Source organism: Zootoca vivipara, chromosome 9, assembly GCF_965207765.1.
Source record: "Zootoca vivipara chromosome 9, rZooViv2.hap1.1, whole genome shotgun sequence".
Classification (NCBI taxonomy): domain Eukaryota; kingdom Metazoa; phylum Chordata; class Lepidosauria; order Squamata; family Lacertidae; genus Zootoca; species Zootoca vivipara.
In genome coordinates this window covers 45,837,943-45,849,531 of record NC_142592.1, presented here as the reverse complement: position 1 = coordinate 45,849,531, position 11,589 = coordinate 45,837,943, and the positions used below count along the sequence as shown (strand labels likewise).

Below are 11,589 nucleotides of genomic sequence, written 5' to 3'. Positions count from 1 at the left end.
CAAACTCTGGAGAGAAAGAGAGCAAGGAGCCGATAATTAAAGAGGAAGAGAAGAAAGAGCCACAGAATAACAAGCGAGGAGGAGAATGGCACAGCGCTCTGAAAGGTGAGTGGCAATCCTGGGCGGCAGACAGTCCTTTGAAAGAGTTTACACAGACTCTCTCAAGTGTTAAGATTAGCAGGGAGGGAGGGAGGGAGCCTCTTGGTAGGTCCACCATCCGTGGAAGTGCGGTGTGCGTGTTGCCCAGGAGAGGGCATCCTCTGTGGCAGCACCTAGCACTGTTGGGCACGCTTCTCACCCAGATGTGTGCCGTCCGGCACCTTCATTGGTATGGCTTTCATCACATGCAGAAGATGCACCTCTTTACCTTGGCCTCCGGTTGCATATACACCGTACATCTTACGCACATTATTTCTCCCGAGGAATCACGGGAATCTGTACAGAACTACAGTTCCCAAGCCACAAACTATAGATCCCAGGATTCTCTGTGGAGCAGTGTGTTTGAAATGCACGTCATTTATTGTGGGACCTACCTCTGTTGTCAGATATTTTGATTTTGCTGCGGAATGGCTTCATTTTATTTTTCAAACTGGGACCTTGTGGTGAAGGGCAGAAGAAATCTCACGAAGAGAGTACTTTTGCATTTGTACTTTTAGTGTTCTATGGCATCACTGTTTCTCTCGACGCCTGCATGCGTATAACACCTGACAACTGAGGCTAACATTTAATGCGTATTAAGAATTAGACTACTCATGAAAGCTTATTATATCAATATACATTTCTTACTTGTTGTTCAGAGGCATGCCACTTTTTTTGGGGGGGGGGGTGTATCTGAATCGCATATTTCTAGTTGCATAGGCACCAAACATTCAAAGCACATTCAGAATATCTCCCCTCCCCAAGAATCCTGGGAACCGTAGTTTGCTAAAGATGTTGGGAAGTGTAGTTCTGTGGTGGGTAAACTCCAGTTCCCAGGATTCTTGGAGGGGTGGGTGGGATGTGCTTTAATTATATGGTGCGTATGCAGCCCCTTGCCGAAGAACAAAGGGGTCCACTTTCTGGTCAGGAACTGAGGATGTTAGTTTATCCTGCTTTGCCACAGCCAGCCAGTTTACTTCTATGCAAAAGTGCTGGTATGTAAGATGCTTAAGTTAACACTGGATTTCCTGCCCCGCTGCCAGAATGTCTCAGGACCTGTCAGAAGCCCTGAAAGAAAGCACCAAAGAGGTGCATGCGCAGGCAGAGACCACAGATTTCATGATGCGTTTCCAGAAGGGACAGATGTCACTTCATGAATTCAAGGTACTGTATACCTGAGTTTTTATAGAACACCTCGAGGAGTTTTGTTTTACAATCAAGCGGTATATACTTTTTATGGAATCAGTCAGTCAATCAGTGACTTGAGGTTGGGGTGCTTGTGCAAATTATGGGCGTAGGTGGAGGAAAGCGGCACTGGTTAAATAGCGCGGAAACGGATTCATCTAAATTAAGAACGCACTGTGATGTAGTGCCCCGAACTTCTGTTTTAAATTCCAGTTGGGAGAATTGTGCTAATGCAACTAGCATTTCCTAGGACTACATTGCTTAATTGCTTAATTGATTAGATTGATTAATTGAATAGATTAATTGATTGCTTAATTGATTAGATCTGTGGTTCCCAGTTGGTGGCCCACGGACCCCAGTGGATCCATGTAACCCACCCAGGGGGGTCTGTGGCACCATTCACATAACAAAAACTACCACAGACATATCAAAATTTTCAAAAGTAGGGGGTTCATGGCTTCGCTTTTGAAGAACAGGGGGGTCTGCAGTACTTAGCTAGCTGAGAACCACTGGGTTAGATTGATGGATGGAATAATGTTTTTAACTGTAACTCTTTAAAAAAATGTTTTTCACTGCAACTGCTTTTAAATGGTTTTACTTGTCTTTACTGTTTTACATGGTTTTTGCTTTGTTTTTTGTTTTTAAATTATGTATTTGTTTGCTGCCCTGGGCTCCTTGGGGAGGAAGACTGGTATATAAACCCAACAAATGATAATAAATTAATTGATTTTTTTTTAAAAAGGATATAATTTACTAAAAGTGCCTCCGATGAATCGAACATTTAAAAAAAAAAAGATTTAAAACAAGCTTTTAATTTTAATTTTAATTTTTTTAAAAAAATGGCAAGCACCATCTAATAAGCCAGATAGAAGAGAATTGATTATATTCTTATTTTGCTCTTTGGAGAAGGAGCTCAAGGCAGCACACATTTCCTTACGACCCTATGAGGTCGATTAGGCTGAGATAAATTGTTCAGCCCCACAGCAGGATTTGAAGCGGAGGCTTCCCAGTCCAACTCCAATACTCTTAAGGGCTCCCAGCCTCCTGAAGGGGGGCGAGGAGGCCAAGAGGAGAAGGAGAGAGGGGGGAGAGCCTAAATGGATGGGTTGAGAGAAAGCAATGGAAGGAAGAGGAGGAGGAGGAGAAAGAGGAACAGAAACCACCAGCAAATGATCCCTTCAGACCTCTGCCCTGGCAAGAGCAATCTGACCTTCCCCTAGCAGTCCACTGGGGCAGGGGAAGGAAGTGGGGGGAAAGAGGAGGGAGGCACACTGAGAGAGAAAAGGGGTGACAAAAAGAGAGAGGATGGGCTGTCCATCCATCCCACATTTTGCTGTAGCCCCCACTCACTACCCGCTTTCCCCACTGCAACAGTGTGAGCCCTGACAGATCACGCCCAAGGGATTGCAGCTCTTGGCAGAAAGATTTCCTAGCCCTTCTCTAACCTTCATATCATACTGGCACTCACAGAAACTGCACTTTTTTTCCATTTCCTGGGCGTGTATTGCTGAACTGCTGTATTTTCATTCTGTTTCACGCCGCAGGCAAGGGCATAAATTTTATGGGTTCGTTTTGGAACTTGAACAAAATCTGCCTTCCAAGTGTGCCTGTCTGAGCTACTGGAACTAGCTAATTAAACCAATGCTAACGAGCTGAACCTTCTAGTATAACCAGTTAGAGGTAATTGGTAGGCATAAGTCCTGAATGAGGTGGCACGAAGCACAAACCCAGATTGAGCAAAACCAACAAGGGGGGCGGAGAGATAGCAGGAGCAATGGTGAAATTCTGGAGAGGTGACTTGTACATTACCCAGCAAAAACACAGTTATTATTGCCATGAGATTTCCGTTCTTTGATGATTGGCTGGTTTCTATTACAACAGACCAATGGAGTGGGCAGGGAGAGCATAAAGATGGCAGGTCATAAATAGTTGTTTCAACAATCCATTGCTTTCTGAAATTTTAGACACACACACACACACACACACACACACACACGAATGAGATACTGATCTCAACCATGAAACCAAACCAATTTTGGTGCTTAGGAGCATAGGAATTTGCCTTATACTGGGCCAGACCAAGCTCAGAACTGTCTACATTGACAGGCAGCCGTTCTCTATGGTTTCAGACAGGAAGTCTCTCTCAGCTCTATTTGAAGATGGCAGGGATTGAATCTGGGACTTCCTGTCCACATGGCAATTCCTCTATCCTCAAGCTATGGCCCTCCCTCAAGTTCCAAAAGATTATCAGTCACAACAATCCATGTCAGGGGAAGGCGATTACACAAACGTGGAGTGAAAGAGAGAAAGAAAAACCGTATGACATGTGTCTGGTGTCCAAGTTTTGCTCTTGGTCACTTTGTGGAAGCTCACAGTGGCCTCTTAGAAGGTGACCGCTTCCCAGGTGTGTGGAAATCCAGGTCTTAAAGGGCTTTATATAGGTCAAAATGCACACCCAGTCGCCATCCGGGATGTGCAATAATAGCGTGCACTGCTGGTTGACTAAAGGGAAGTTTTGTGTGAAGGAATTTAGGGTGTGTTCATAAGGCAGTTGTGAACAAGCTCAGATGCACCATCCCTATTTGACCTTAGAATCGTAGAATTGTAGTGTTGAAATGGACCATGAGGGTTATCTACTCCAACAACCCCCTGCAGTGCAGGAATCTTTTGCCCAACGTGGGGCTCGAACCTACGACCTGGAGATTAAGTCTCATGCTCTACTGACTGAGCTATCCCAGCTCACACTGGTGGCTGCATCCCATTGTGCTGCTCTTTTGCCCAACTGTGCCATAATAATAATAATAATAATAATAATAATAATAATAATAATAATAATAATAATAATAATAAATAATATATTATTTATATCCCGCCCATCTGGCTGGGTTTCCCCAGCCACTCTGGGCGGCTTCCAACAGAAAAATAAAACAAAGTAATCTATTAAACATTAAAAGCCTCCCTGAACAGGGCTGCCTTCAGATGTCTTCTAAAAGTCTGGTAGTTGTTTTCCTCTTTGACATCTGTTGGGAGGGCGTTCCACAGGGCAGGCGCCACCACCGAGAAGGCCCTCTGCCTAGTTCCCTGCAACTTGGCTTCTCGCAACAAGCGAACCGCCAGAAGGCCCTCGGTGCTGGACCTCAGTGTCCGGGCAGAATGATGGAGGTGGAGACGCTCCTTCAGGTATACTGGACCAAGGCCATTTAGGGCTTGAATCATCACATAGAGTACAGGGATCCAGAATGGGACAGACAGTCCAGGCACTAAACTAGTGCTAAAATCTCTCTCACCCATAGTGCATGTCCTTTGCATTCTTCTTGCCTGCACAGATGCTGAACTGCGGTCAAAAGAAGCTGTAGAAGGGATGTGTCATTAGCCATAGTTACTATTGAGATGAATGGGAAACATACAGCTATGAAAGATAACTTCCATGTGAGAGCCCTTTTGAGGTCTCAAAATACTTTCCTCAAATGGTTGGGCAATGTGTTGCTGCACTGCCTTGCTTACTGTGTTTAGCTAGGGTCACTTCCAGGCAACCTGTTCATCAAGCATTCATCTTGAATTGTTTGCACAACAAAGTTTGTGGGGTGGTTATATATTGGCTACAGTGAACATCTGTTTTTTGAGTGACCTTGTATCATGCAACTATTACTCCAGAATTTCCAGTTCATTTCTTCCCACTACTTACCTTATGGCAAAATTGTCTGATTTGGAGGACGGAGGAGAGAGAGTGGGCTTTTCTCCATATTGACTGTAATGGTGCAATCTGAATTTACTGGCATGTGTTTGAACCCACAACATATCAACAGTCTGGAAGCACCTCAGATCTTCCATGGAACTTGGTTAATATTTAAAATGTATTTAGTTGTGTGTGTGTGTGTGTGTGTGTGTGTGTGTGTGTGTGTGTTTTGTATTTGCAACAGGGACAAAGAGTACTTTACCAGAGAGTTTGTAAAGCAGCAATGTAGAATTAAGTCCAATTGCTTCTATAAAGGAACGTGCTGGTGGATTTGACATATCTGCTGCATTGAATCCAGTGGTGGCTTTTTGCTGATGGAAAACTCACCTGCACAAGGTGGGGCACTCAAAAGAAGAGCCCAAATAGATCAGACCAATGTCTCAACTAGTCCAGCCTCCTGTTCTCACAGTGACCAACTGGATGCCCATGAGTTGCCTACAGGCAGGGTGTGAGTACAGCAACAAACTTAGTTTTTATCAGTCCCCCCTTACCCGCTGCAGCCCTTCATGCCCACCCCAAAGTTAAGGGAGACCAGTGGAAACTGGGTGCCCCACCTTGTGCAAGTGGAAATGTTTTCTGCTAGGGCAAAGCCACCATTGGATGGTATGGCCAGCCCTGCACTCCATGTTTAAGGACATGGTACTACTGCCATCCCATCTAATTCAACCCTGGGGTGCCAGGGATTGAACACGATAGGTTCTCTACACAGAAGTGTATACTTGATTCTGACCAAACAGCCTCTTGGAGCACAATATACATCAGAGCACAATATACACCAGGAGGCTTAGTTTGGTCAGAATCTAGTATACGCATCCAGAGTTAATACTAAATACATGTCTTCTAGTAAATAAGCCACCATAGCCGCTAGAGGGCCGTGGAAATTTGTGTCCTGGGCTTTTTAGACTCTTCTACCCATGTACTATCTGAAACCAAAGGGGCACATTGGTTGCCAGATGCAAAATATATTGGCCTTATTTTCAGCTCTCCTACCCCACTGCATGGCAAAAGGGAGAATTTGGAGCTAAACTTCTCCCCTCTCCTCCATCCTTTGTTTCAGCTGTACCTGGCTTCTCTGTACTACGTCTATGTGGCCCTGGAGAAAGAGTCTGAGAGGAATAAAGACAACCCAGTCTATGCCCCTGTTTATTTCCCAAACGAGCTCAATCGCAGGGCAGCTTTGGAGGAAGACTTGGAGTATTTCTATGGGCCCAAATGGAGGAAGGAGATCCAGTGTCACGAGGCAACTCAGAAATACGTGGACAGGCTGCACCATGTGGGCCAGTACGAACCTGAGCTTTTGGTGGCCCATGCTTATACGCGATACTTGGGAGATTTGTCCGGGGGTCAGATTCTGAAGAAAATCGCCCAGAAAATGTTCCATCTGCCCAGCACTGGAGAAGGGCTGTCATTCTTCAACTTCCCTGGAGTCACCAATATCAGCAAGTTCAAGCAGCTGTATCGAGCACGGATGAACAGTCTCCCCATGGACTCAGCTACTGAGGAGAGAATACTTGAGGAGGCCAAGAGATCTTTCCTGCTGAATATAGAAGTGAGTAATCAGTTAGCTACACACTCTTGCCATGAGGCCCATAACTCTCTTGAAAGTCACAATAAGATGGTGAACATTTCTAAGAGCTGACCAAGCTTCTTCTTATTAGAGATTTGTTTTTGTAAGGTGAATCAGGGTCATTGAAATAAGGCATTTTTAAAAAAAGTAGGATCAATTACAAAGCAATAAACTAACCTTTGAGTTTTGTACAGCTTTTCCTTAGCCTCAGTGTTGAAAAAAAGGAGAAAAAATAGGAGAAGATCATGATATTGGTAATAGGGTATGGTAGAAGCCAGCCTGAGAACAAAAAATGCAGGCAGCTGTGTTGGTCTATTAGAAAAAACTCCAAACAGAAACAGTGTCATAAATACCGGTACCTAATACTTGTTCCAGACTTAAAATGTTAATTTGGAATATTCTTTGCAGGCTACATCAACTTCCCTGGGAGTAAGCCCCATTAAAATCAGTGTCACTTCCATCTAAATAGACATTTATAGGATTGAACTGTAAGGCTGAAATCCTAACTCCACTTACTTGGAAGTAAGACCCACTAAATTAAGGATAATTGAGTAGACATGGTTGCTGTAAATTACTTTCCCATCCATAGGATCACAGGTTATACTAAGGTTTGTTGGGACAAAAAGTGGTGGGCACAGTACTTTTGAACCTTCTAAAAGGCAGCAGCTATTTGAGTCTGTCCTAATTGGTCTTTGAGATTGCTGGCAGGCTGTGATTTATTTTGAGTCTGGCTCTTCCAACCTCCAAATTAATTTTAAACAACAACAGGATCAACATTTGTCAGTGAGCATTTAAAAACGAAGTACATATGCAGTTGATGGATGGCCCAGTTTTATTATTTCTTTCCCTCTCCAGAAGGAACTAAGAAGTTCCAATCCCATTAAGATCATAACTTTCTTCAGTCTGGAGGGTTTAAACTAGAGCTAGCTCATTTTTTGTTTGGCTGCACACACACCAACCATTTAAAAGAACATCCTTCACAGAGGATCTTAGGAACTGCAGTTTATCATTCGCAATGCTACAATTCCCAGTACCCTTAACAAACTACAGTTCCCAGGATCCTAGAGGGGAAATGTGTGGTGTGTACGTAGCCTACCTTCCTGATGCAATTGTTGCTGTCCCTACACCTTTCTTCATTTGCAACTTTATCACACAGGGATACGAACACACATGTATGCAATGTCCCCACCAAGGGCCAGCATTCATACCCTTTGTACAGTGGAAGATTTGATTGGTGTTTCTCAGCAGGTTTATAATGAAAGGTAGATGTGCACATGCTCCAATCTAAAGATGAAAGCAAGTGAGGAAGATTGGAGGACCTTCAAACTGTATTAAGATGGGTTGTTGTGATGGTGGTGGTGGTTTGCAAAATCCTAAAAAGGAATAGAGTGCTTTTCAGTAACAATACGGCGATCTATTCCAGGTGTTCAAGGAGTTGCAGAGATTGACAAGCCAAGGGCAGACCACAGAAAACCTCCGCCTTGAGGAACCAAAACTAGACCTCCACACAAGAGGAATCAACAGAACTCACAGTAAGATAACTTCTTAATTTGAGCCATTCCTCATCTTCCAGCCACACTGATTGCAGCAAACATCCTAGGAAGCTGCCTTATCATAACACTGGTCCTTTTAGCTTAGTTCTTCCCATTACATTGCCTGGCAGCAGCCCTCCAGGGTATCAGGTGAGCTACAGCACTTTTCCGAGACAGATATTTGTGCTGGGGTGGGCCTTGCCATCAGGGGCAGCCATTTGTGATTTCCATGACATGCAGTAGTAACCTGGCTTCTGACCCTGCCTACTGCGCTCCCAAGGCAAGCTCTCTTCCTTTTAGCTCCATTTCCCCTTGGATCTTCTAAATAATGGAAAGAGAAGTGATTCCTATCATGGCCACTTTCCATTAGAAAATATGTGTGGACCCTGCAGTTATCATTAATAAATTCATATGAGGTGCTTCAGTGTTGTATATACCGTATATCGAAAGATAAGAAAGGCCCTTATCACAGCCTCAGAATCGAATATGCATGATACAAAAGGAAAAAGGAATGGAGTGGGAAGAGGAAAACAAGCAATGAAGCAGCTGCGGCTCCATAGACTACCGGATGAGGTCAGGTGGGTGTCCCCTTTGCCATGATGAACTTCCTGAGAGGCAGGGGGTGCAGCCTCCTAAGGGCCCCAGGACACCTGGTCAGTGGAAGAGGCCTAAGTGTTATTTTAAAAGTCTCTCCTTCTCTCACAATCCCTCCTTCCGCCCAGCTCCCTGGGATTTCTGTGCTGCAGAATGCACAGCACAGTTCTTTAAATGAAATAAGATTCCACCTTGTTGAATGAAATTTATGCCTATAGATGCACATGTAGGGCTGGAAGCCTTATAGTTCTGAAACACAGTCAGAAAAGTCGCTGTGCTGGTTCTCCCTTTTATGGAAACTTTTGCTTTCTGTAGCCACTCGTTTGCAAGGCTGTGTCCACCCAGCTGGCTCAACTGCACCAGCGCTCTGTGATATTATCTTCCTGTATCATTCATCTCTGGTGGCTGTTCTGCTCAATGTACCTGCCTCGCACCCAGGGATGTCATCAGCGTGGCTGGAGCATTGCTGAACGTTCTAGAATCGAAGTTCCCAACCTGACCAATTTCCATTCTCTTAATATAGGTCCAAAGGAAAGTGACCGTGTGCAGATGAGCCACCAGCAGATGCTACCCAGCACACCACTCCTGCGCTGGGCTCTCGCCATCTTCCTCTTGGCAACAACAGTCGGTGTGGGCTTGTATGTCATGTGAGCAGAAGAAACCTCAGCCATGCCTTTCACCAGCACCTGCCTCATCCTGAACTAACAGACCTTTCCCTTGTGGAAGAAAGCCTGCTTACATGGCCTAGTTTGGGCGATCTGAGCTCAGCTGTTATCACCTCACTAACTTGATAAAAGACTCTTAAAAAACTTTAGAAAGTCAAATCAAATGCTGGAGAGCCATAAAGACTGATAACTTGCCAGCTGGGACAACTGAGGAATAAATGTTGCTCCTGGTACTTTGCCTAGTGTTATGTCTTAGTACTGTCTACTGCACACTTCAGCAACCTGATCCCACCCCCGCCCCCGATATTTTGGACTACAAGTCCCATCGGCCCTAGCTGCTACATGCTGGCTGGGGATGGTGGGAGTTGTAGTCCAAAATATCTGATGGTCACGAAGCTGTTCCAATGTTGCGTTGCTTGCTTCTCCCTGTCCTGAGACAAAAATGCATTGCTCAAACTATGATTTTATGTAATGTTTGTGTTTTATGTAATGATGTTTGTTTTTGAAATGCATTTGTACCTCGGTCCTATATTTTTTGGGGGTGGGTGGGTTATGATATATTCTCTTTCATCTGTAACTTGCCTTTTATAAATTATGTGCTCAATCATTAAACCTCCCTGTGAGTAGAATGAACTGTATGCTTCTGATTTTAATGTTTTATCAAATCATGAGTAGAGCATTGTTCTTTTCCTGTGTACTATATTAACTGATGCTGAAAGGATATTTGGCTGATCAGCGCTCAGCCTCAAAACTAACACACCTTTGTGTCTCAAGGCAAAGCTGTTGAAACTTTGTTTGTGTTTATTTTATTTATTAAATTTCTATACTGCCCTTCACAGGGCGGTTTACAATATAAAAACACAAAAATATTTAACATAGTAACAAACAAAATAATAACCCACAATTTCTTATTTGGAAAAAAAAATGCAGGCACTGTGTGCTCAGCACTGGTCTAGTTTGCACATTACACTCAGCCATGGTTTATTAAATCATGGCTTAGCATTAAGTGCCCAATGGCTTCACTGGTTTGTTTACTGCCAGCAAACCATGATCTGAATCCATGGTTTGCTGTTAATTTATGAACCTTGGCTTGTTTTAATGATAGTTTGGTTTTACATGCAAACCCATCACCCTTAATTAACCACCCACACCATAGGCACTCACAAAGCTACAAAGTCACAAGGCAAGAACAGCTAGAAACATAACTAAATTTTGGAGAAACAAACAATGGTTGGACAATTTGTGGTTAACCAACAAATAATAATCCAGAAATCTTTCATACTGAACTATAGCTGCAATCCTAACATTATTAAATGATCATTCACATGACCATACCAATTGACTCTAATCTAAGTTTAATCACACAAATTAGTATACAGTGGTACCTATACTTACAAATAACTCTACTTACGAATGTTTCTACTTACGAATGGAGCTCCATCCACCATCTTGGATGCGGTTTAGATAGGATTTTTTCTACTTACGAATTTTTAGATAGGGTTGCTTCGACTTACGATTTTTTTCTCCCAATGCATTCCTATGGGATTCGACTTACAAATTTTTTCGACTTACGAATGTGCGTTCGGAACGCATTAAATTCATTAGTAGAGGTACCACTGTATGTGTTTGACAGACACCAATTAATAGTGCTTAACATCCATCATACAAATGGGAGAAAAATGGCTTGAATTCTTAACGAACTCTGCTACAGTTGCTGAAAGGTGTTGATCTGTCCCAAGTGGTCTTGACTCGAGTATGCATCTTGAATTATTCCTAAAGATATTGGGACTTCAACTTTAGATGCCAATTTTATTTCCCCTGCCCAAAACCTAATTGAAGATTGCATTGACAATAGGATGCCTATTGAAAAGCCTAGAGAGTCATACCCTTGAGATTCTGTATTTAGATGGATTTATCTAATTAAAAAATAGTGGTTTCAGGATGGAGAACAGTAACTTTTGTTATTTTCCTATAAGGAGATCATATGAGGAGACAACAATGCTTCAATTTGATTCTTTCCATTAACTCTTTCATACAGTACTAAGTAACTGTACAGACTTGAGGAAGGCTAATGACCGCACCACAGTTAACATGCTGGAGAAGAGGAGAATAGCATTTCGCCAGTGGCATGGCGTCTTGAATGCTGGTAAAAAGCAATTTCACTGCAAAAGG

At 43.3% G+C, this 11,589-nt stretch overlaps 1 protein-coding gene across 1 annotated transcript; it reads left to right on the top strand.

Annotated features, from left to right (window-relative positions):
- HMOX1 (heme oxygenase 1) lies at positions 1-10,050 on the top strand. Its single transcript, XM_035128231.3, has 5 exons — positions 1-105; positions 1,182-1,302; positions 6,117-6,608; positions 8,050-8,158; positions 9,276-10,050. Exons 1-5 carry the CDS (start codon positions 86-88, stop codon positions 9,401-9,403), a joined length of 870 nt encoding a protein of 289 aa, XP_034984122.1. The 5' UTR covers positions 1-85; the 3' UTR covers positions 9,404-10,050.
- Positions 10,051-11,589: the final 1,539 nt, after the last annotated feature.